This window comes from Ambystoma mexicanum, chromosome 9 (genome assembly GCF_040938575.1).
Source record: "Ambystoma mexicanum isolate Mex_15411 chromosome 9, UKY_AmexF1_1, whole genome shotgun sequence".
NCBI lineage: Eukaryota > Metazoa > Chordata > Amphibia > Caudata > Ambystomatidae > Ambystoma > Ambystoma mexicanum.
The window spans coordinates 149,935,315-149,961,705 of NC_090931.1; the positions used below are offsets into that span (position 1 = coordinate 149,935,315).

A 26,391-nucleotide genomic window follows, 5' to 3' on the forward strand; every position below is an offset into this window, starting at 1 on the left:
CGCATACTGCTTCATTAGTATGGAGCAACAGGGTGCCATTTTGCGCCAAGTTGCTCCGTAGTAATGAATGGGAGGAATCTTTTAACAATAGCGTACCCGGCGCGCAATGCACGTAAGTGCATCCACAGGATTATACTGTGGTATGGCTCGGAAACGAGCCAATCCACATGAAGTGTATCCCAGGGATTCGCTGCGCCGGGTACTAATATGAAATAGATGTTACTTCTTACTTTGCCTCCTTACTCCTCATACCCGGCAACCGGTTACCCAGAATGCCTCAGCCAGTTCAAATACCAGTTCTCATTAGCATTGGTTACCGATATACCAGCTAGCGGATCTCATTGGTGCATAGTGCACAGGGATTTGGATGTTGAACCGGGTACTAACTTATCTGTGAAATCATATAGGCTATTCTGTGGTCAGGTAATGCAACTGAAAGCGTGTGCGATTCCAGAACGAGGCTGCCTCTTCTTGAATGTTGACAAATCGGTGCACTTGTCTTGTGAACTAAAGGTTTGTACTCAAAATTAACATAGTCTATGGCTGAACGTCCAACTAGAAGATAACTGTATTATAAACATCCTGTCCATAATAAAATGTTCTTCTGAAAAATGTCATTAACTAAAAGTCTGACGATGTCTATATTACCTTATTTTTGGGAGGAACTTGGTTACACAAGATTAACATTTGGGGCGTTATGACCGAAACGTTATACTGGTGCAAGTACAATTGCACAAGGGCAAATTGCGCTATTTCTAAAAACATATTCTTTAAATGCATTTTTGCACCAGGACTGCGTATGTCCTAGTCTGAGTCCTTTGCAGTGGTTGAAAAATGCACCGAACGAATATGTTAATGTGTGCCCTGTTGCCAATTGCCCGTGCACCAATGAAAAATGTCTGTAATATTTCCCCCGGACTATTTTCTCAAATGAGAGATTTTCTCAAAATGATATATATATATGAGAACAAGCAAGCTCCCCTATTTCAAATCCTACGCAGAGTTTTCCACCCAGATCTGGACATGAAAGGGGCCCCATGGAGACCTGGGTTTATCTTCTACACAATGGCGAGATGCTTCTTCACAACCCTTGCACATGCTTTTCACAGACTCGGCTCCCATTTTGGCAACTGCACTGAAATGTCTGATAGAGCCTAATAATTGTTTAAGTTTCTCTAGTAACTGTGACACACACAAGGACCATTATCCTCTTCCTCAAAGCCCACTGGAAAAAAAGTATTATTTGCAACTTAATACCCTCCATCCCTGTGATACTCTAGCACCCCAGTTACAAATGCTGACATGGGGCAACAAAAGTACTTACTATTTTGCATGAATTGTGCTCAGAATCGCAAAGTGACACGGCACAGTGCAGGTGAACCTCATCGTAGTCGCCAATAAATTTGAACACGGTGACATGGAAGCGGCACGTCAAGGAGATGCCATTTTCCTCAATCCCAATGGTGTTGTCTTTATTATTTGGACATCTGCCATCAAAGGAAGAGAAACACAGTCTCAGCTGTTTACAAAAGAAACATTTGAAGGAGCAACTCCATCCCCGTTCTGGAGGCTCCTTGAAAAGCAATCAACGAACACGCCAATGCTCACCCTCCTTCGATGATAAAGTATCGAAGCTTGTCGTTGCTGTCGCGGGATGGAGTCGCGTAGCACTTGTTGAGCGTCAGGATCAGGTGCGTGGAATCTGCTCCAACCACAAACACCCCTACGAATAGGACATCCCGGGTGGTGAGCACCACCTCTCCCTGCCTGTAGGGGTGCTTGTAAGACGAATTCTTGTAAAGTGCCATTTTTGTGGTAAAGCTACCACCTTGTGTTGGGACCGTCAAGTTGATAACACTAAGGTGGGGGAGGGGGAGCAGAGAATGAAGCATAGTGAGTTTCTGACAGGAGAATATATGAAAGAAACAGAAGAAATGTGATGTCCAACTGACCTGAGCATGGGCCGGACAACTGAATCCAAAGAAATCTTGATGTCCAGCTCATACGCGCAGGAGAACTCCACATTGATGGTTCGGTCTCTGGTAATTATGTTCCCAGTGTTGTTTGCACTCTCAATCCACACCGTGTTCTTATACATGATGTGAGTGCCGTTGGACTGTGGATTCAATTAAGACAAAAATATCAATACAAAGAAGCCTGCCAATGTACTATCAAGCCATGAGGTGGCATTATTTGATACTTTCCTCGTTTGTGTATTATTTAGAAAAACAATGCTTCCACCAGCATTATGCCTTGAGCTAAATCATGCCTTCTTTCAGGTGTGGCTTGAATGCCCTTGCTGCAAAGTTGAAGGACATCATTACAAGGCTGGCAGTGCAAACAAAATGGGGGTTGTTCCATTACTGCTACTTTTTTGGTGGTAACGGAATTCTCACACCCCCAAATTGTAAATCCGCTGATATTCGGAGGAAAAGTGGCAGATTCACCTCCAGCTTGTTGCTGGATGTAAATCCTCTACTTTACCGTGCAATAATTTTGGCGGCAGTAAATCTGCCAAAAATCTCCATGGTGTCTTAAGGACTTCAGAAATGGGGAATTACACAGTCCTAGTGTCACTTGTAATCCTATGATAAACCCGTAGGACCAAGTGGCGGTAATGGTAAATGATTTTGGTGTTAATTTGGCAGAATGATCACCGAATTTCGGCCAAACTCGCAATGAGCCCAAAAGAGTTTTATCTGGATACATGTGTGCATCAGTACCTTGGCCTCGATCTCTCAGGTTTTAGGCTTTGACAAGGTCCTTTGTTTCACTGCACTAAAAAATGCTGTCCAAACAACTGTTTTTTTAATGTTATGTTATGTTATGTTATGTTATGTTATGTTATGTTATGTTAAAACATTTATAAAGCGCAAACTCTCACCCCAAGGAGCATCATGACGCTAAGGCAAAACTATACTGAGACAGACAAAGAAAGCCAAAACCAAAATCAGAAATTAGGCTGCAAAAAACATGTTTTCACAGCATGCCTAAAGCTGAGATGATACTCAGTAAAATGGAGAGGCATGGGCATAGAGTTCCACAACTGTGCAGCCGCAACAGAAAAGGAGCAACCCCCCACACGGTCCCATCTAACACGTTGAACCATAATGCAAGCTCTATTTGCCAACCTTAAGGTGAGAGCCGGCACGTACTGGCAAAGGTTCTCCTGCAGGTACTCGGGGACAATACCATGAAAAGCACAGTGCACAATGCACAAGGCCTTGAACTTAATCCGGCAGGCCTCCAGGAGCCAATGCAGCGATTTAAGTACACCTGAAACAAAGATGGACCAAGAGGCACCCGTGGCAAGCCATGCCGCAGAGTTCTAGAGAATCTGCAGCAGATAGGCTGGCTGGTCCAGGTATAACGTATTGCAATCATCCAGTGAGCCAGCAACCAGAGACGAGACCACCAGTGGGTAAAGTCTCACGGGAAGAAAGTGGAGAACTTTACTAAGAGTGTGAAGCTTAAAGTAAACCCCTTGACAGACAGAGCTTATTTGAGGGAACAGGGAGAGGAGGCCGAGAACTTCACCCCCAGATTTTTTACTACATCCACTGGCTCTGGCACATGGCCCAGCTTGTGCAGCCAAAAATTGGCTGACCAGAGAGAAGTCTCAGGTGGACCCCCGACGACCAGGACCTCGGTCTTGTCGTCATTGAGCCGTAGCCAGTTGGCACCCATTCCGACCGAGATTCCCAAAAGCCAGCCTCGACAGCACTCCGCTGTCAATGGCTGCGCCAAATCAAGGCACATCAGAATCTGGGTGTCGTCTGCACAAGAATAACACCAAAACCCAAGGGAGTGTATCAAGGAGGTCAAAGGCAGAATATGAATATTAAAAAGAAGGGGAGAAAGAGCAGATCCCTGAGGGACACCAGAGGATAAGGGGCAGAGATGAAAGGGGAAAGGAAGAGGGACTGCAATGATCAGCAAGAAAAGAAGAGAACCATTTCAGAACCTGGCCCGAGATCCCCACTGCGGCTAGCCTCTAGACCAAGATCGAATGGTCAACGGTGTCAAAAGCCGCCAAGACATCCTAGAGGATCAGGGCACCAATCCCCCTACTCCCACCGATCAACAATCTTAGCCAGATCATCAAGAACAGAGATCAGGATGAATTCAGTGCCCCATCCTGGTCTGAAACCGGCCTGGAAAGGATCTAAACAGTGAAAGCCCTCGAGAAAAGAGCAGAGAAGAGGGGTAAACAAAGATTCAACCAGCTTCATAGGAAAAGACAGGAGTGAAATGGGATGGAAATTAGAAAGAAGAAGAGGGTCCAGATTCGTTTTTTTTAAAAGCAGAATCACCAACGCGTGTTTAAGAACAGAATGTATATGGACGTGCACAAGAGAAAAGTTCACTGCTAACGACGTTAAGGCAACAATAGAGGGAATAATCTCTTTCAAAGATCCAAGAGGAATAGGATCGCTGGGGAGATGGACTTCAAACTGCGGGTGGCCAAGATAACATCTGCCTCCGAGAATGCAGATGTTGTAATACTATTCAACTAAATAATGTAATACAGTCTTAACATTAGACAATTAAAAAATAATGTCCAAAATGTACTACTTAGCACAAACCCAAAACATAGGGAAAACATCCCTACCCCCCCAAACAACTTTTCCGGCAGCGTCCATTTAGCAATCATAAGGTAAACAATGAAGTAGCAGGATCGCATCTTTCTCTCCAAAATAATATGTATGGTAACACCACTTCTCTCCTCAATAAGCCCAATGAAGTTCCCAGTAACACTGGCATAGTGTTATTTTTAGCTGAGATGGTGAACTTGATTAACAACGGTTCACAAAGCCAACAGTTTCGGCTTTTGTGTAGGCATGGGGTAGGCTTTTGCCAGGCACTGCCATAATGGTGCTACTTGACGATAAGATGGCAACAGCTGGAAAATAGTGTGATTACCAGGGCATGTGATAGGAGTCCCTAGCAAATAGCAGATGCCTACTACTATACACAAGGCAGAATTATTGCCTTATTTTTAACCGAATTTAAGTGCAAGGAGCAGATATAAATCACATGGCTGAAGGTACACTTGGATGACAAATATTTATTACACAGTAGCACATTTGCAGCTGCAATTAAGTCATTAACTCTCAGCATACAGCTAAGAAATAACACCGAGGAACTCATTTTCTAGTCTCTATGTAATTTGCCGGCGGGGATCTGAACACATGCACTTTGGCGTACAGAGGTCCCCTCTGCCAAATTTTTATCATTTGCAGGGTAGAGTGCAAAGTTGCAGGGCAAAAGGTGACGTACACACTGCCTTTTGCCCTGCACTTTTGTACTCCCATGCGCATAATGAGTAAACGCTATGTGCGTTACCAATGGATCCCTATGGTGGAGCATAAAGCCGGCGGGCTTCATAGGGATCCCCAGCATTTGCGTTGGCATGGAAAAGCATGCCGGTGCAAATGCTGGGACATTTGTTTGGTGTAATGGAAGGGAGGCAGCGGAAACGCAAGTTACGTTACAACCCTCCTCTCCATCATATAAATGAACGAAAGTGGGATGTAACATTAACGGAAGGAGTAAAAGCTGTACGGGTCTGATTCACAGAAGCAGTTCATAATGGTGCAGTTCCGTGGGGAAACATTCTGTGAATCAGGCCCATATGCTTTTATTACTGGTGTTACTGATTGATAAAGCTAGCTCAAACAGATCCCAGCATGGTGTGTTTTAGGAGCTTAAGGGCATGAAGTGTGTGGGAATGGCCATAGGGATGAGTATGGCCATGGGCAGCCAATGGATGAATAAATGCCAAACAACGGCAATAAGCTTTGTGTCCCTCCTCACATGTCATCTCTCGCCAAATGTACTCCACTACAATGGCTTTGGCTCAAAGGTGGTGCTTCAGCATTACCTCATAGCCAAAACTAAAAATGAATGGTGTTCGGTAATCATTTGGTATGGTATATATTCTGTGCTATAATCACCGTACCCTCAACATTCTGAATTATTTGTGGAATCCTTTGTTTGGATTACTTTATATTGTACTTTCTTATGATGTGCTGCTCAAAGTGCTGGATATGTTTCACTACAGTTGGTTTTCTGTTTGATCTGTAGTCTTTATAATGCTCTGGTCTCTTTGTAAATTTCATTCTTTATGCTGATTGTGAAGCATGGATGCTTTTACTACTACTGTTTATATGGAAATCAATAAAGTGTTGTTGAAAAAAAAAAGTGCTTGAAAGTGGCTGCTAGGTTGTAATGTTTCTACTCTGATGGCTCTATGTTAATACATTTCAAATGACGCTTAAACTCACTGTAGAGCTTTAACCCTTTGTGGCCAAGTTTTGGGCCATCCAGTGCCATGGTTTGCACAAACACATGTAGCATTTGGTTGTAGTGACCATCGACCATTATTTCTTAAATGAATCCATAGCAATACAACTCTCACTAGCAACCAATAAAAAAACACAATGAAAGTCTGCCTAGCAAACAAAGAAACACAAGAAAAGTCTGCCTAGCAAACAAAGAAACACAAGTCAAGTCTGCCTAGCAAACAAAGAAACACAAGGAAAGTCTGCCTAGCAAACAAAGAAACACAAGGAAATTCTGTCTAGCAAACAATAAAGAAACACAGGAAAGTCTGCCTAGCAACCAAAAAAGAAACACAAGGAAAGTCTGCCTAACAAACAAAGAAACACAAGGAAAGTCTGCCTAGCAAACAAAAAAACACAAGGAAAGTCTGCCTAGCAAACAATAAAGAAACACAAGGAAAGTCTGCCTAGCAACCAATAAAGAAACACAATGAAAGTCTGCCTAGCAAACAAAGAAACACAAGGAAAGTCTGCCTAGCAACCAATAAAGAAACACAATGAAAGTCTGCCTAGCAAACAAAGAAACACAAGGAAAGTCTGCCTAGCAACCAATAAAGAAACACAAGGAAAGTCTACCTAGCAACCAATAAAGAAACACAAGGAAAGTCTGCCTAGCAACCAATAAAGAAACACAACGAAATTCTACCTAGCAATCAATAAAGAAACACAATGAAAGTCTGCCTAGCAACCAATAAAAAAACACGAGGAAAGTCTGCCTAGCAAACTATAAAGAAATAAAGAAACACAAGGAAAGTCAGTCTAAATCCCTTTGCCTTGTCACTAGTTTGCTTTTTAGAAAATGAGGATTTAACAGCAGGTGGTCGTGCCTGCCTCTCCTGTGCTGACTAGAGCTATGGGATTCCCTTTTCCGGTATTGTGCATGAAAAGTTGCTTGTGTGTGCCTAAAAACCGTGTGTACATTTTGAAAGCAGTGTTAAGCTCCCCCCAAACACCTAATTAAAATGGTATCAGGTAATATTATCCCCACCATTAATATTGCATATATATAGTCGTCGGAAAACGGCATATGCGATATTATTGATGGGGTTAATATTAGGGTTAAACGGGAGCGGGGATGTCACCCGCTCCCTTTAAAAAAATATGGGAGTTGCAGGGGTGTCCCCCGTAGGTTCCATGGGGTAATATCACCACACGAAAACTGTGCCATTCTTGTATGGGAATATTTTTGCGGCAATATTAACACATGGGACCATTGAAACTGCCAAAATTGCACATGACACCTGGGTGGCATTTAGTAGTAAGAGAACTGCATATATGTGAGCTTATATGCAAGTCAAAGATGTCTAGCAAGGCACATAGAAATAACAGGATTAGTACAGCAACACTTACAGCCTAGAAGTGCTTAGATGCACGTTCTAGTTAAATACTCACTGCAAGCAGTCAGTAGGACAGGAACATACCAACACAAAAGTAGCACTTAAAGCATATTAACTGAATAACCTGTGAATACATATTGGATTATAATTGTTAAATGAGGATAGAATACATTGTGAATGAAACGGGCCCCTTTTATAAAAACAGAATGCAGCAAGAACACACGTTGTTCATTTGAAACGCTTTCGGCTCTCAGTCTGAAGCCATGCAAGTGTAGTTCAACAGACAAAACAGAAGCTGGGGGAAACTTTCAAACCAGTGCAGGGCATAAGCCAGGCCTCAGATCAAGAACAGACAGAAAAAGCCTCAGCAAGCTCCACAGTGTGCATGATGAAATACTGTACAGTGCACATCGTGCAGTTCATTTAGGTATAAGACCCAGGCAGGCATTAAAGGGTTGTCTGTTGGACTGCTGTGTGCTACAGAAAATAATGTCCATTTTGAATCCTGCATAATCACAGAGTTTCCAAACACACCGGACACGATTGCCTAAAACAGGTGAGCCTTTAGCAGTGCAGTCAGCACACAGTAATTGAGATAAGACACAGAGATAATGGGCATATACTTTAGAGGAGATTCTGGGGGGAAAGGGAAAAAAGTGAATGAAGCCTTTCTTTTAATATTGATGAATGGATGGAGGAGCTTCTTACTGTCTCAATGTATGAAAAAGCCATTTACAAGTATAAGGATGAAATTGAGAAGTTTTGGGACATTTGGAGCTGTTCTCTTGATGTCTATGGATGAACTTGAACTTTCATTTGGGATTGATGTATCCCTGGCTTTGTATATTACTGTTATGTGTCATTACTTATGGTTTTATACAATGTTTTTGTGATATAATCGTGTGTCTGTTGCATGGATTGTTGCTTTTGTAATTTGCAGTCTTTGGCTTTGTTGTTCTCTTTCTTTTCCTTTCTTCATTTTCCTCTTCTTTTCCCCCTTTTTGCACCTCTATTCCTTTCTTATATAGATTGTTTAGTGGTAGTTTATGATGAACTGATTCAGATGTTTTGACTTTGGTTGACAAGGAATATGATTTAAAGATTAATGCCATATTTTGTTATTATTTGCTATTGTGAAATAACAACTTTTGATCGGGAAAAAAATGAATGGCAGAAAGAAAGCACAAAGCCAATAGTTTGTGAAAAAGTCAGAAGCAGCTTACTAGAGGCCATCAGATGAAGGCCTAGATCCGAGTTCCAGAACATGTTTTTGGTATGTCACTTTAAGCCAATGCAGCACCAAAGTTCTGCACAATATGTTTAAGCCATTTCTGTTACAAAGACAGGGGGCAAGCGATTCTATTTTTCCTGTGTCCAAACTAAAACAGGTTCGGTTGTTTTTTTAAAACATTGGTAAGCAACACTAAACATTGCTTTAAATATTTGCTTGTAGACTGATTGCACCATAAGCGACTATTAAGCAGGTTCAATTTCTGAGATGAATAGAATTGCACATGATTGAAATATCACGGTTTTTAAAACCAATACTGAACTTAGTGAGATGCTCTAAAGGGTTAATATCATGTTAGGGGGAAATGCTTGGGGCAATTGAAGCTAGTACCAGCTGCCCACGTCAATAGTGTTGAAGTAATTGCGTATATGACAATTGGGTGCACTGTGTCTGATGCGGGTGGTCGTGAATTAAGGACTCTGAGCCCCCAGTGTCCTAAAAACTGGATAATTCAACCATAGCAAAACCACACTGCACTAGACAGTCAACGTGTTAAGTATACTAAGTTTCATCCAGGAAAACCAGCCGACACGTGTTTCGACCTCTTTTTCCAGGTTGATGTGATAATAAAGTAACACAAAGCACACGTATGATAAAATATTTTACAAATTGGCATATAACTGAGTATAAATCACCAAAATTACAACATTCAGGGGCTATGAACACAAATATCAGGTGCATAAAAGTTGGAGAATTTAACATGTTGTGATGACACACCAGTGCAACCAATCAAATTACAATCGAAGCGATAGACAAAATAAATATCAAAATATCAAAAGAAAAATCAATATTCATAAACATTCATTGATTGTTGAACCAGATACAAAGTTTACAGTATTAATAACACATTTCCATTCACATGGTCTGTCCAGTGAACAGTTGTTCACCTATCTAAAACACCTATCACAAAATGCAACAACACATTTGAAACAATACTCCTATGTTGAGATTTCAACCGAATTATATTTAATTCAACATCATTTCCAAAAACTAGCAATTATTTTATTTTATTGTATGTATTTGTTAAATGCCCGGACCCTCAAGTATCACAGCGTTGTTACAGACAGCTTGTAGTTAAGTTTAGACAGTAATAATGAACATAGTCACAGGCATAGTTAAAGAGTACAATTAGAAGCAGTTATTTAATCACATTTATGCATGCAGCGTGTTTTGGCATGGTTGTTTGGTTTTATTCAGTATCGGTTGAAGACACAAGTTTTTAGGTCCTTTTTAAAACGAGAGAAGGAGTCTTCACTTTTTGAGATGAGTGGGAGCTCATTCCAGAGTTTCAGGTCCATGACCACGAAACTGCTGCCTCCTGCTCTTGAAGTTTTGAATCGGGGGATCACCAAGAGCGATTTGTTGTTAGATCTGAGTAATTTCTTGGGTTCTTTTTTCCTAATGGAGTTTTGTTTAGATAGGGGCTTTATTTGCAAGACATTCGTGGGTGATACACAACATTTTAAAGATAATTCTGGCTTTGATGGGCAGCCAGTGGGTCTCTCTTATAGTGGTGGAGATATGGTCACATTTTTTAATTCCTACAGCAGCTCGTAATGCTTTATTTTGAGTTGGAGTTTCCCCAGGTTGGACTGGGAGGTACCTAGTAGGGTAACGTTACAATGGTCCAACTTTGACAGTATTAGCGCTCTGGCTAGGGTGACGCAGTTTGGAGGTGTGAGGTATTGGTGACTCAGGGCAATTAATTTAGATGTGTAGGAAGTAGAGGATGAGAGGGCGCTAATATGCCTTGCCATTATTAAGTTAGTGTCTAGGTAAACTCCTAGAGTTTTTACTTGTTTAGATTCTGGGATTTGGGTACCGTCGATGTTGATAGTTGAGTAGTTGGTGTGGAGAGAGCTGATTTTAGTTAGGGAGCCTATGATGAGGATCTCCGTTTTCTCATCATTGAGGCAAAGGCTATTCAGTGCCATCCAATTTTGGATTATCGCATAGATATTGTTAATGATCAGGGTGTCTAGATCATAGTCTCCTGTGATTGGAATGAGGATCTGGGTGTCATCTGTGAAGTTGGTGTAGATGATAGCCATATTATCCAGAGCTGAGAAAAGAACCATTAGAGGAAGCGTTATACAAGGTAGGCGAGAGGCAGGAGCCTTGGGGTACCACAATGGGGACTGGTATGGAGTCTGCAGCCTGTATACCAATGCTAACTCTGGATGTGCGTTCAGCTACGAAAGATTTCACCCACAGGGTGGCATCCTTAGAGAAGCTGAAATCATTTTCAAGCATGTCACATAGTTTATCATGGTCTACTAAGTCGAAGGCTGCAGAGAGATCTAACAATAAAAGAATTCTGAGTTTGCCTGCATCCCTAATGGAGTCTATCTGATTTTTTAGATCGAGAAGGGCTGTTTCTGTGCTATGGTTTGGTCTAAAACCGGATTGTCTAGCACCTAAGAGATGAATTTGTTCGAGATGGGCTTGGATTTGATTATAAGCAGTTTTGTCAATGATCTTGATTAGAAATGGTACTGTGGTTATTGGTCGGTAATTAGTGAGTATTGAGGCATCCCATGATGTTTTTTTAGCAAAGAGGTTACCCAGGCTTCTTTTATGCTTGCCGGGACTGAGTTAGAGTTGAAGGATGCATTAACAAATTTTGTGATGGTAGGGATGAGGAGTGGAACACAGAGTTTAACTAAGTGGGCAGGGAAGTTAGTACCTTTGCAATTAGAAGCTTTCAGTTTTGCTATGGTGCCTGTCACTGTATCTTGGGTCCCTGTGGTGAATTGGAATTTGAGATCTACTATATCATTGGATTTTTTGAGATTGACAGTAGTTTCATTTTTTTCAGCTTAGACTTTTCTTTTACTGAGGATTTTCTTTTTGAGTAGCTCGATTTTGGAAGCTAACGCATTTTGTATGGTAGTACACCATTCCTTACTGGCATTTATAGGGGTGGTGGCCGGGGTGGGGTTTTCTAATTCTTTGAGAATGGAAAAGAATTTGACGTGGCGTTGTTGATACAGGTATTGTATGCATTAGCTTTGTGGGTGATAATAGCGGTTTGGTAGTTGTTATTGGCAGTTTTATAAGCGTCAGCTGACTTCGCTGTGGGTGATTTTTTGTGAAGGTGTTTGAGCGCTCTTTTAGTGCGTCGTAGGGCAACTATTTCCTCATTGAACCAAAAGCTCTTCCGCTTATCTGCACGTCTTGTTTTAGTTGTTAACTGGGCTGCTGAATCGATGGTGACTGAGAGGCTCTTATGGTAGGCCTCTTGCAGGATGCTGGGATTGTTGCTTGTGACCATGTTAGCTGACAGTCTCTCGGTTAGAATGGGGGCTAGATTTTCAGCTGTTAATTTCCAAGTGTTCCTTGTGGTATAGGTGCCCATTATTTTAGTTACTGGCGGTGTTGTCTCCTTACTCGTGATGGAGAAATGTATGCTATGATGGTCAGTCCAGATGAGGGGCACTAATGAATCAATGGTTATTTGGGTATTCAGAGTGAGTATCCAGTCCAGAGTGCAACCAATGACAAAAATATGGGAGGTGGAGTCAGTGATGGCTGTGGCCGCAAGTGACCAGCAGACAATCCCTTCATGCCTACCTAAGCACTGGTTCCGTTTCCAATACCCAAGTATGTATTAGCTTACTGAAACCACATTTGTGGGAGTCTTTGATCAACTTTCTGCCCACTTAGGGGTAACTGAGTGCAATTCGAGTGACAGGTCTTAACGAGATCATCAATGCTTATAGCATTTTTAGATTTTTATTACGTTTGTGAAATTGAAACTTATGAAATATAAAGAAATGTTCGTGACAAGAGTGTTTTTATTTTGGGCACAAAAGACCCATGACTGCGTAGCGCATTGTCCTACATGTGTTTTTTAATGAGTGAGCTCAGGAACATACAAATGAGTGTGAGAACACAGACTGAAGCACATCCCTCTGTGAATCATGGGTTCTCTTATAGCTGTGGAGGTTCCTCTCCCAAACTGCCACCTACATGCATTTTGTGAAAGCACCACTTCAAAACAATGAATCTGTGTACTCACAGCAATGTGCATGCACAGATTCCCTTTTATAATTCGTTGCACTCTGTGATGTCCTGCAGTAAGGAGTCAGACAAAGGGGTGGCATGTTTACAAAAATCTTTATTTAAATAATAATGAAAAACAATCATCCTTTAAAGGGTTTTTCCTACCTGCTAAAGAAGAACGTGGGTGTCTGTCATCTGTCCAAACTAATCTACTCTATCCCTACCACTAGCATAAACAGCTCCAGGAGAATGTCTCCCTTCTCCTGGTGCAATGGGATCAGCCCTAGGGGGCGCACTTCTATTAGGCTCTGTTAATAGTTCAAGTTCTGCACTTGTATAGAATACCAGGATAATGACTCCCTTCTCCTGGTCCCACAGTGCAACAGCTGCTCTCTCCTACTGGTTGACTTGCTCAGCCTCCAAGATGCTGTTTAGTAAGATGTTTGCCTTTGTTTCGGATTCAACATGTTAGCAAGAGAATGACTCTGTTCTCCTGATTCAGTTTTCTCAGCCTTTGGCTAACTTTGAATAGTTGCTGCTAAGTTTTTTTATCAACTTTGCACTTCTTTTCAGGCTTCTCTTAAACTTTGTCTGGAGTCCCTGCTGTTAAATAGTGTAGCCTCCCATATAAAAAAAAACAATGGGAAACATGCCCCCCATGGTAATGTAAAACAGAATTTAATTTTAAAGAAATTAGTTGAAAGCCGAACTGGGATGATGATTGGGCAACTTTTAGAAGGGATTCCACTCGCACTCTTAGAGTCCGGGACTGGGAATTACATGTTAATCATCTAGCGAGATTAAAATTGTATAAAGATTATGTGTCTGTCCAATGTGAATATCTGTGACCACAGAAATACCTATTGTTGGCGCCTCATCCTGTATTAAGGAGATTTATTTTCCCGCTGCGCCTAAATTTGCTGTCGAGCAGTAAATGGGCCTAGAATGGGAATGTTAAAGAAGGACAGATGGTGCCGCCTGTGTAAGAATAACAAACAAATAGAAACAAATAGACACATCATGACCCAGTGTAATTCTCTGGGTCCCTTCTATGTGATGTATCTGGAGGAATTCACACATGATGTTGATGTAATAAGATCTGATTCCTTGTGGGCTACCTGTTTAATGGCTGGTAGTAGTCTCAGGAACATGGCCCTGTTTAAGATGTGGCAAAACATTAACAGGCAACTTGAGAAGGTTACTACCTAACACTAAATGGGAAATGTCTTTCTAGTAGTTCTGATAGTATGACCCGTTCATTAATTAAATGTAATTTTATGATGTATTTTATAATTAGATTATGTTCATATGTCTATGTAATTTGTATATAAAAGATATGTGAAAGGTTCTTTGAACTGTAGCACATAATAAATCAACAACAAAAAAAGGTCAAGCACTCCTGTTGTTTCCAACACACAGTTATTTCTTGTCTTTCTTACCCCTCCTCTTGGAAGCGAGAACCAGGGAAGCTGTTCCCGTAGTGTCCTTAATTTCTCCCAATACTCTGACACAGTAGATTGTTCTTATGGTGCTCTCTAGACCGATTATCTATTTTGAGGATAGATGGTTGAGGGAGATTGCTCCTAGTCTGAGACGACGAAGATCACTAATGGTGTAATCTTTACACTTGATAATTCTATCGCAACTTTGGTGAAGAGGGAGATTACTCCTGAAACTTTCTTTCCTTTCAATACGTTTGATACAATTACTGAGACAAGGGAGACTATTCCCGAGGCTTTCTTTCTTTTCAATATTCTTGATACAATTACTGAGATGGGAGATATCACTCCAATGTCTTCTTACCATACGGTACTTCAGAGACAATTACTAAAACGAGGGAGATTACTCCCATTGACTTCTTTAGCTCCAGCCCCCTTCCCCAAATCCCTGCCGGGTCACCCGTGACTTCAGTTACCTCTTCTTTGTTGGAGCCAAGTGGCCAGTTCTTCCTGGGGTGTTGAGTCAATGCGTTCCTATGGAACGTTCTCTCTGCTTCTCTTTCTGCTCCCACTGCAGTGCTTTGAATCTGTGGGGTCCCCGGCCAGACTGTATCGGCGCAATTAATGAAGCACTCGGTCCACCTTCTCGAGGTCACGCCACCTTCAGTCAGTTTCCAGCTTCCAGTTTGGTCTCCTCTTGGTCGGCATGCCAAAGACTCCTGCAGTCTGCCGTCAGTATCCTCCCACCTGGAGGTTCGCTTTGCTGATGTAGCTTCTTTCTCCCAGTTCTGCACTTCCTGGGCCTGCCAGGCTTCACAACTGCTTTGCTTCTCATTGGGTCCTTTCTTTATTTTAAGTATATTCTATTCAGCTGATTCCTCCCCAAAGCAGTTTCACAGTCCTTTGCTTGTGCCCCTTGGGTATTCTTCATGCTTCCTTGGGGCCACCTCTTCCCATTACCGTCTGTATTTGACACAGAAGCAGTTTGTATAACTCCATCAATCTTCTTCTTCACAGTACTCCTGGAAGATGACTTAAGAGCACACTGTATGTGCATTTTAGTATTCCTGATTTTGGTGGTATTAATATTTACAGGGAGAAAGAGTGCTTTCAGATTGTTTCTCAGCAGACGTCATGGATTTCATAGATTCAAGGGCAAGAGGGTTAGGGAGTTCCATCACTGAATGGGAGTCCTTGTCCATATGAGGAGAGCCTCTCCCTGTGAGGTCCCGCTTTCCGCCACCCCTAGCTGGAATTTTGCCTAGCTGGCTCACCTTCATAGTCTCACGGGGAAGGGCTCCTCTCTGGGGAGAAGTGACATGATCCCATGAATCGCCACAACTCACAGAGTGAACGTTCTCCACTTCAGCATGCACTGTGCACACACAAGTGGAAAAACATCTTTCAGAATTTGACTCATCATGTCTAATAGAAAGAAACATTATCAGGGTAATTCATAGAATCCAGCGCACAAGTAGCGCACGCATTGGCCCCTCTGCGCCGGGATTTTCGGCGCACATTTATTCCATGAATCGGCTTGTATGTGTTCTGGTTTAGTATTAAAACATTTAAGATACAAATGAATATATAAAAAAAAGAAAAAAGCACATTTAAATATTGAAAATGAATGCAATGCAATGCAATGTCACGGAACAAATTATAAACCAAAAGAAATGGCAGATTGATATGTGGCCATTTTAATACATTTATGTAAAGTCTTGTCATTGGGCATGGTAAGGTGGTGTCATGTTGCCCAGGTCACCCCACCCACCACACCGCAGTATGTCCCAAACATTAACCTTGAATAACGGTGGAGTCAGTGTATTGGGGGTCAATTTGAGGATAAAGATGAAAGCAAACCAACAACTAATTAAAGAATATGGAGGCTTTAAATGGAGGTTTGCCGCCAGCCTGTGTTCCATTCACCATGGACAGCAGGCTGCAGAGTTCCCCCAGGTCATCTGACCCGCAACCTCTCTTGTGGCATTGGTTATACCTTTGTTCATCTTTCAACAACCGCTGCCTACATAGTTTAAAGTTAAAACTTACATATCTGTGTTTTGAGAAGACTTGAACTACCCATGATCTTCTTTTTTCTGAGTAGACGCCCTGATTAGTGCCAAACATGTCAGCCCTCCAGTAACCTAAGACGTCACAAGGGGAGGGGAACCCCCTCTCAACCTGCGATGGGCAGCCTATCAGGGAGAAATCCAGAGTGTGTCCTACCCCAGGGGATGATGGTTGCCGCCCCCAGCTTGCGTCAGCATATTTCTGTACAATAGCGCTTTTCCTCAATCCATGCATCATAAATAGGAGGCTCACCAGGTTCTACATTTTCTAGCGCCAACGTAGTCTAGGCAACTGGGCAACAACAAGAAGAGGGAGAACAGCCCTCCAGCACCACATGCTAACCGCCTTATGACAGCGGAGACCGGGAAGCGGCTGACTGAGAGCAACCCTTCAGTATCACACGTTGCCTTTCTTCCGCCAGCCCCAGGCTGAGAGCCAGACAAAGGAGAAAGAGAAGGTGGGGAAGGACCTATGACACAAATGCAGCTGCAAGACAGGCCATGCAGCGGTTGCCAGCATCATCAGTGGACACCCTCAAGCAGCTGCAAGCTCCCTAGACCCCCTGAAAGTAAATCAAGGGGTGCAGACCCCCACACAGCATGCACGTACCTTAGGGGAGCCCAGATCATGGCCCCCTAACACAGACTTGGATATTGTACAACTCGGGCCGCCATCACCCTTTCGAGGCAGCCCTCACAGAGAAAACTTGTGAGGCTTAGTCAGCTATTTAATATCTCTGCTACTTGTTACACTTCATTGGAAGGGACGACAGCGCCAGATTGGCCAGGGCAAGTGGTCCAATGGCAGGAAGAGGCAGAGCATAAAGAGCGCAACAAGAAGCAAGAGGTTGTTGATTGTTTGGGTGAGACCAGACGAAGAGTTGGTAGACCAAGAGACCAGCAGGAGTAAGGAAGGAGAAGCAGCGTGTGGAGGTGATTTCTGAAGCAGGCGAGGCCTTGTTTGGTGAGTGCAAGTGGTGCGGTGCTGTGAGTGTGTGTGTGTGAGAGGCTAATGACTGTGGCTAAGAGAGAAAGTGTAGGAAGTGTATGTGAAGTTCTTTTGGAAGTGAAATTAGGATGTCTGAATAGGTGGTGGTGTAGTTTGGTATTTCTAGTGAGAAGGAGGGAGTTGTGTGGAGGAGGGGGTTGCAACATGCAGGAGGGAGTAGTAGTGTGGTGGAGGGAGTAGTAGTGTGGGTGAGGGAGTAGTAGTGTGGGTGAGGGAGTAGTAGTATGGAGGAGGGAGTAGTAGTGTGGTGGAGCAGGCAGTAGTAGTGTGGGTGAGGGAGTAGTAGTATGGAGGAGGGAGTAGTAGTGTGGTGGAGCAGGCAGTAGTAGTGTGGGTGAGGGAGTAGTAGTATGGAGGAGGGAGTAGTAGTGTGGTGGAGCAGGCAGTAGTAGTGTGGGTGAGGGTGTAGTAGTATGATGGAGGGGGTAGTAGTGTGGAGAAGTGAGTAGTAGTGTGGAAGAGGGGGAGTGGTAGGGTGGTAATGTGGAGCAGAAGAGCAGAGGAGGCAGAAGTAACATCAAAGGTTGGCCGAATACATAGAGGAAGAAGGAGTGAAGGGGTGGGTGGGTTTGGGAGCAGGAGAGTAGTGAGAGTAGGACATCAGGCAGGGTGAAGGAAGGATAGCAGTACATGGGCATGACAAAAAGGAGGCTGAGTCCTCCAGAGTGCTTGGAAGGCACATTCTAGTCAACTAACAGCAACGGTAGTGCAGGAACAGTCTAGGAACTCCCTCAGGGAATCTAGATAGATAAGGCCTTGGCCTTTAGATTTTCCCATCCAGTGAAGGCGGAATCTAGACATTAGGGTGGAATCAGCTATATATAGTAACCTGGGGAGGAGGGGCCGCTGGGTTAGGTAGGGAGTGGGGCTTTTAGATGAGCGGGAGATGGACAAGCCTAGGCCCCACTTCAAAGTTCAATAAAAACCTCTGTACTGTCTCAGAGAGTCAGAGTATTCCTTGAGCCATCGGTGACATCTTCTAAATGATCATTGGTGTAGGTGGTATGACAAGACAGTGTGGGCCATCTCTCACCTGGACAATGTTCCCGCAATTCCCCTTGGTATTGTTAATCTGGAAGGAGATAAAGTCTTCACCCTCGATGCCCGGGCAATGGCGGTCATTAATGCGCACACCTTCTCGCTCAAAGCCCAGCTGGAAAAGCTTGCACTTTGAGATGGAAACTTCCATTTGAGCAGCTTTGCAAATCACCTCTGCATCGATAATGTCATGCGTGTCTACAAGTAAAGAGAGAAAAGTTACAAAAAGGCAACTTGAAGGCACTTTCTTATGTTTCATCAGTTCTTGTAAACAATATTTACTCCATGAAAAAGGGTGAAAATTGCTCTTAGTAGGGCCAGTGTCCAATGAAGAGATCTGTGTGTGACCTACTGGCACAAGGAACACAACGCAGCTAGGTCAACCAAGACTCCCTGCTGGGTCCAAAAAATAAGTAACAGCAATTTGTACAATATTAACAGCAGGTTTTTAAGAACTGGGAGACAACTGAGATTTTAGGTATGTTATATAAATGTCCAAACAAATTAAGGTTTAGTTTATTTAGAAGCATAACAAATAAACATGTGTTTGTGGTAAAAAAAAATTGCATTCAGGATTGAGGGCACCTGTTTAAAAAACAAACGAGGTAAAAATAGACATGAAATAAAATTTATGTTGTAACGTGACACTTAGATGATAATCTATTTTGACCTTCAATAATTGGTCCAAAATTTACAAATACTTAGGTGAAATGCACAATTCCATACCCTGGGGAGGCTTGTGATGGATTTTTGTTATTCTGGGTTACATTTCCTTCTAAGAGAAGATAATTGAGTGCCTGGGTTCTTCAAAGTAAGGATACCTGAAGTCATTGATTAGACATAACCACATTTGCTTCCACCACCATCATCACATCAAAGGACGTTTTTGATCCCATTAGGATCAAGTGTTTAAGAGTGGATTCCAGAATAAGGGCATTTCTTGTCAGCCCGCTGTCTCTGAACTGCTCTTGCAACTGGGGAAGAATCAGTCATGAGTTAAGCTCGCCTGACATGCAACAGTATCTACACCAGCCCACCGGGCCTTTGGAGAAGCTCACCAGCTCAGAAATCACCCACGTTCTCAGAATATTATTCCTCTTGTGGCTCTAGCCTCATAGCAGAACTCTTCCTACCACTGAAGTCATAATGTGATTCTACACTTGCACTTTGAGCCACATTGCTGTATGCCAACGTACCCATTGAATCCATTCATAGCCAACTGCAATGCAACAACCCAATATGTGACACTATGCATTCAGCATCCCGCTGTGAGTTGCATTGGCTTCAATGTGTAATGCACTCATTTTCATTCTCTGTGCATGCTCTACAATGTGCCACATTCGTGAGTTGGACACTTCAGTTATTTTTATTTTTCCAACAAAAACAAACAATGATTTGTCGTCTTCAAAAGGAGGCCACAGTGCCATTATGTCTGCCCTACTCTTCATACCTCCATCTCCTTACTTCTGTCCTCCACACCTCCTCATAATCTGGGGTTCTCTCTGACATCTACCTGAATTGTCAGCACTTCTTCACCCCCAATGCTATGGCTATCAGGGTTAACCTCCTGCACATCTTAATATCTGACCCATCTCACCTTTAATTTTGCCATGGCACTCACCCTTACCCTGGCACTCACCAGGCTTGATAGATGCTCCAATTTCCTTATGGAAGTACTGCTCTACTGCTTTCAATCTCTGAACAAGCTTTTTGCTGCCCATACCCACTACAACTTCCCAAATTATCCTGGGAGGATAGGTCAGCACAAAGCAACACAGGTTCGATCCCCGGGTCTGCGCTTAGAAACCTCTGGGTGTTTAAACGTGTTATAAATACGCAACTAAGACAAAAAAAGGAAAACAATTATGCAACTAAAAAACAAACAATTCCTGTAACAGTGCCTTGATGCCCGTGGGCTGTGTGAGCGCTTTAAAAATGTAAATAAAAAATAAATAAAAAGATCCTTGTGTCTGCCTTCACAGAGGGTGGTTATCCAGGCAAATACTTATTCAAATTCTTTTGTCTTGTTTTAAACCCATCCTCGGCATAGTATCCCGATCAGGCCGATCCATTGCCCATAGTCATCCCCTTGTGCTCTGCTCTCCTAAGCACTCCTCAACCTAACTGCTCATCATTCCCCATTCTACATCCGGCTTTCACCACTTCCCCTCCTGGCTCCCCATCGCTGGAACTCCCTTCCCCAGATATGAAGCACCGTGACATGCTTCAGGATCACTCTTAAGGATCACCTCACTTCAGTGAGCCGTACAGACTTAGAATGACATCACCATCCACTTGATCCTCAAAAACCATCACCACTAGATTGTAAATCTATAGATATCTATGTCAGTTATTTAAGAGAGAGTTAAGGTGATCAGATGTACAGCAGCAAAACCCTTGAAATTCAGCAGATGTGTGGAGCGACGACCCGAATCTGCTGAACTCCCCTTGTAGATGTCCTTCATGATGGAGTTTTATATGTCATTGTAAATCAATTCTGTTATATGTTGTTTGTGCTCATGAGCTATGCACAGGGATGTTAAGATGGCCATTACTTCCCACATCCGCTGAATTTCAAGGGTTTTGTTGAGTTACATCTGATCACATTAACTGTCTGTTAAATGAACTTTTTCACATAATTTGAAAGGTTTTGTTAAACCATAGCTAATTCAGTGCCCACTAGCCATTGCCTATGACTGTGCCCACTGTAAATGATAGCCCAATATTTTTTTCAAAAAGACCCATTGTCCCCTGCCTAGTAAATGCAATCTTTGCAGATGTAAAATTGAGTTTTGCCACTGCCTATTCTTCTCCCTATTCCAACAATAATTTCCCAGAAATAATTTCAGATTCCTGCGGTAGAATAGAGGTGTGACGATTCCTGCAAAAGAAATGGTGAAAATTAAGAAGTCTTATCCATCTTCACAGGCACTCACCATGGGCCCCTCTTCTTTTCTTGGTCCCCTCACTCTCCTCAATTGCCTTTCCCCTCCTTCCCTGACACTCTCCCATTATCCCCCTATCACTCTCCGGTTCGTGTGGTGCAGTTTTCCAATTGTTTCTTGCAACATTGCACTGTAATCTCACGAGATTCCCCGGTATTCCCCAGATAAACCAACAATGTTTTAACTGTAACTGGTTCCCCAGCCCAACCCCAACTCCATACCTTCAGATGCTATCTGTTTCCCCCTTCCAACCTCTGGCCTGATGTGACTGCATACTTTTTAATCCTCCAAATATAATTTTGAGCACTTTTCATTTTTGTTCCATGCGTTATTACACAGACTCCAATCCTGTGCCGCAACAGAATAATTCCTTCCTATGCATTTATTGTTCAACCCTATACAAAAAAGGCCTCGTGGCATCACGAGCAAAGAATCTAGGGGACTCTGGGAACCAAGTTTTGCCACCCGTTCAGTGATGCAACACTAAGATGCCCACGGGCTACCAGTGTGGTATAAATAAATAAATAAATAAATAGAGGCAGTAAATCACCACCAGCTCCCCCAGTTCTCTCACTGCCAGCAAAGAAAACCAAGAACATGCGTGCGTCCTACACATATCCAGTAGGGACCCCATAGACGAGTTAGAAACCTCAGGGGCATAAACACATCGGGCAACTGAAGAGATGAAGACAAACTTGCTGTACAGGCTAAAGTGAGTCTGTGGGTCCATGTGTGGAGCAGGGAAAACCCTGCACCACGCGAGGGTCCATGTTTGGAGCAGGAAACACCCTGCGCCACGTGAATTGGAGGGACAAAACCCGGCATGGATCGTGAAACGCGCCTCAGAGTAAAACATACAGCATTGACAGAAATCAGGCACTTCCATAACCTAGAACGCTGCATTCAATCAAATGTACATGGTCGGAGAGATGAAACCCATTTCAGTGTGAACGATGCCAGCGAAAATCCAGAATAGAACGCCACCACGATTCTCCTACCAGATTCCAGTATGGCGGATCCGCACATGGGTCCCTCATCCCACAACCACCCTGGCCTGGAGAGCAATAATTATAATAATAGAGTGAAGATGTATTGTGTTAAATGCAAATGCCAGACCTTATATAGTATAGCACTAAACCCATGGGAATATATATATACCTATGTGTTCCTTATTTTAGTAGGAAATAGAATTGACAATGTGTATCTCCATTTTCCAACTTAGGCAAATGTGCTGGGACCGCTTTCGCAGCCCCACAGTGTAAGGTCATAGTGACAAGCCGTACCATTTCCATAGGCTGGGGGCTCCATGCAGCCACACAGTTCCCCTCCGTTGTCCAGTTCGCAGCTGCGGTTCGGGCAGTCGGCACCGACACAAGGATCTTCAATCACTCCTGCTAAAGAGGAAAACACAAGGACAAGAACTTTATTTCTACACAAAACGTATGTCAAGAACATGCTCTACGGCAAAACATAGGCACTTTAATATATCAGGAAACTTGGACTGTTGTTCAACATTTTCATCAATTTCAGCCTCGTGAAACTGTCATACTTTCTGAATTATTCAAACGTTGGAGATTTGTAATGTACTTTACACTGCGGGAAAATACAAAAAGGATGCATAAACACCCAAAAAAGATCCAGGACAGTGTGCCTTATAAGGTTTGGAAAGTATATATTTAATTCAATCATAAGTAAGCCCTTATAGATAACACGTGTTTCGGCCACTTTGGCCTTTCTCAAATCTGGGCTAATATTGACAGACCAAACCGGGGGTCATTATATCCTTATTCAAATGCAAACATTTTGTTGGGTCAAATACCATAGTAGTGATATTCTAAATCAGACGACAATCACTCGCGTCGGCTTCGTCTGATTTAGAATATCACTACTATGGGAAATACGTGTTATCTATAAGGGCTTACTTATGATTGAATTAAATATATACTTTCCAAACCTTATAAGGCGCACTGTCCTGGATCTTTTTTTGGGTGTTTATGCATCCTTTTTGTATTTTCCTATATTTGACGGGTTTCCTGCGGCTTACCGTCAATCCAGTGACCTGCAACCATTTCTGAATAACTGGTATGACCAAGGGGTTTTCCTGTCCCCGTTAGCATTCCTATTTTTGCTTTGAGCCTTATTTTTCTACCACTACAATCAATATAAGAGGAGTCGCCCCACAGACCAACTGCAACACTAAGCCTTATTCTTTGTTCCTACTTGACGGTGTCCAGTCAATTGGTCGACAGCAAACTGGTCGACTGCAATTTGGTCGACACCATTTGGTCGAATGCCAAATGGTCGAATTTTTTTTTTTTTTTTATATATGTGTTTTGTGGGTTTTCGTGTGGGGAAAAAAAAAAGAAAAAAAAAGGGGGTTGGGGGGGGCCCCCCCCCAAAAAAAATAAAAAAAGGGTAAAAAAAAAACAAACAAATTCGACCATTTGGCATTCGACCAAATGGTGTCGACCAGTTGTCCTGTCGACCAAATGTTTTCGACCAATTGACTGGTAACCAATGCAATGGTGTCACAATATCTTAGCCACCAGTGCATTTTGATGTAATGTCCCCTTTCAAATACAGGGCTTCAACAAGGACACAAAAAAAGATTTTAATGGCCGAGTGGCATAGTTGCTTCACCCAGAGGCCAGCTCTGAGCCCTGACCATCAGGCCAAGAGGTGCTTGACTATGATTATGGACATGCCGCCCCAGGACCCGGAATGACTTGATGGAAGCACTTCTGGAAGGTGAAAGCCATGCACAGCCATGCAGGCTTGGTGGCCTGCCTGACCCTGTCCAGCTCCTTTCCAGAGCTCAGGGGCACCACTGAGGCTCCCGGGGGGCAATGGATGGAGGGCAGAAGGAGACCCCGCTTTCTCCAAGCTGACACCAGTAAACGCATAGCCATCACGGCCTATCTGCTTCTCTTCCGCCCACCTTTATATTGGACAATAGTTGCAGCCCTCTGTCTCCGAGGTAGCAGGATTTGGTGGAATTTCTCAAGCTCTTTCATGCCTGACAATCCAGTCGAGATGAAATGTGCATCCTTGCTTGGCTGCCAGGTCTCAGGGGCCACAGTCACTCACAGACACATGGCTCCAAGTCTCCAGAGCAAGGGTGAATGGCTACAGTAGTGTTAGATGATAAAAGCAGTGAAATAAAGCAGATGTCCAAATTGGATATGCCCAATGATCTGTGCTACAGAAGAAAGCGCACTCCATCACGATTAAACTGAATAGCTACCGTAAGCACCAACTGTAATCTGTCGTTGCTGCGGCCCAAATGGCCTTCACGTGCTCAGAGTTTGGATCAAGAGAACCCTGGGTTGCTATGAAGAAGGCAAACCTACAGCAATTCTCTTTGTCGATCCATTCCGTGCTGAGGATCCCAAAGGAGCGGCAGGCTTCTCCGTATGCAGCCAGGGAGCCGCAGAGCTGTTGCTTCTTGCTGTTGTAGCATCCATCCAGGAAGCAGGACTCATAGAAGGGAAGAGGGTCCAGGAGGCCATAGCAGGGCTGGAAGAAGCCCTTCATGTCGGTCAGCTTCAGGCAGTAGCCGTCGCTCTGCATCTTCTGGATGTGCACGTTGTCGCACGTGGACACGTACTGAGAGTACTGCAACTCGTTGCAGCTGCAAAGGGAAAAAGGACATGGGCCCAATGACATATGCAACATGAGTGAGCTACCAAAAATGCAAGCCTAGCATATATCCATTCATTAGGATCATTCAAGAAATGTGGTCTTTTTACCATTCAAGCTTAAACAATTATGAAGTCAATATCATTGCCAAAACCCATGGTAATGTGGCTCATATACTCTCTAAAATGCCAATTCATACTTTCTCTGAAATTCATTATGAAACCAATCGGGGTCACCCCCTTTTGGATTTAGTAGACATTTGCAGGAATTTAGGTGAGTTCCAATATTGTCTTCATATCAGCAAAAGACATTACAATCTCAGAAAAAAAATGTAAGACCCATTTGATGTACTGTGTGTATCGTTTGAAGACACCTAACACGATCTAATGCCTTTTAATGATCAAAGAAAATTGTTTGTTAACAAAATACGAAGATTTGAAAGTTTGAAAATGTAAACATTAGCCCAGTGGGAAATCTTAATATATACATATATAAAATGGAAAATCTGTTTGTTTGTTTTTTGTTCCTCATACAACTCCACACCGTTTCACCAATCTGCACCAAATTTTGCACAGTTACCTGTTAGGACCCTCTGGGTGTCACTGGCTACATTGCATGTGGACACCCCACCCCTTTCCCTGGATTTCAGCCTCTGCACACATGAGACCGTTTCCTGGAAGTGGCGAAACATGAAGGTGGTCGTAGAAAGGACTTGACAGAGCTTATTTCAAGCGTCAGGACATGAGGATAGAACTTCAAGGCCCCACCTTGAAAACCACATTTCAAGGCTCGAAAATGCACCGTTTCTGAGATATTTCTTCTGCAACGTGCAAAACATCAATGTGATCATAGACGTTATCTGTCTCGATGCCAGGAACAAAACTTAAACTTAAAATCTAAGGGCCATCAAAATCCACATTTCAAGGCCCCAGGATACACCGTTTCCGAGATATCTGTGCTGCAATGCACCACAAAATACTGCACCGTGCCAGGGTGAGGCAACAGGTGGGGAAAGCGCATAGAAGGTCCCATTATGCTGCAGCATACCATTTCTCACCTCCCATCCATGTCTGCTCCGTGATTGTCAACATTTGATGAGGGTGTTATCATATCTGTACAGGCCTTTTTTGCTATTATTCACTAAAATCGAAATGCTTCTATGATGAATAGGATGGAGCAACAATGGAGGTACCTTTGGGCCATCCATCGCGCACGGAGCCTGAAAATTGCATATTTGGCTACTCAGATGGCATCATGCCCATCTGGTCTGGCTCA

At 43.1% G+C, this 26,391-nt stretch overlaps 1 protein-coding gene across 1 annotated transcript in view; it reads right to left on the bottom strand.

Annotated features, from left to right (window-relative positions):
* The window catches only part of TECTA (tectorin alpha), a 395,812-nt gene that overhangs the window by 22,145 nt on the left and 347,276 nt on the right, over positions 1-26,391 (bottom strand). Inside the window, exons 15-20 of the mRNA XM_069613900.1 lie at positions 24,828-25,108; positions 22,761-22,871; positions 18,528-18,730; positions 1,953-2,116; positions 1,609-1,857; positions 1,325-1,487 (exon numbers count right to left, since the gene is read on the bottom strand). Coding sequence (XP_069470001.1) covers positions 1,325-1,487; positions 1,609-1,857; positions 1,953-2,116; positions 18,528-18,730; positions 22,761-22,871; positions 24,828-25,108 — 1,171 coding nt within the window. The remainder of the gene's footprint in view (positions 1-1,324; positions 1,488-1,608; positions 1,858-1,952; positions 2,117-18,527; positions 18,731-22,760; positions 22,872-24,827; positions 25,109-26,391) is intronic.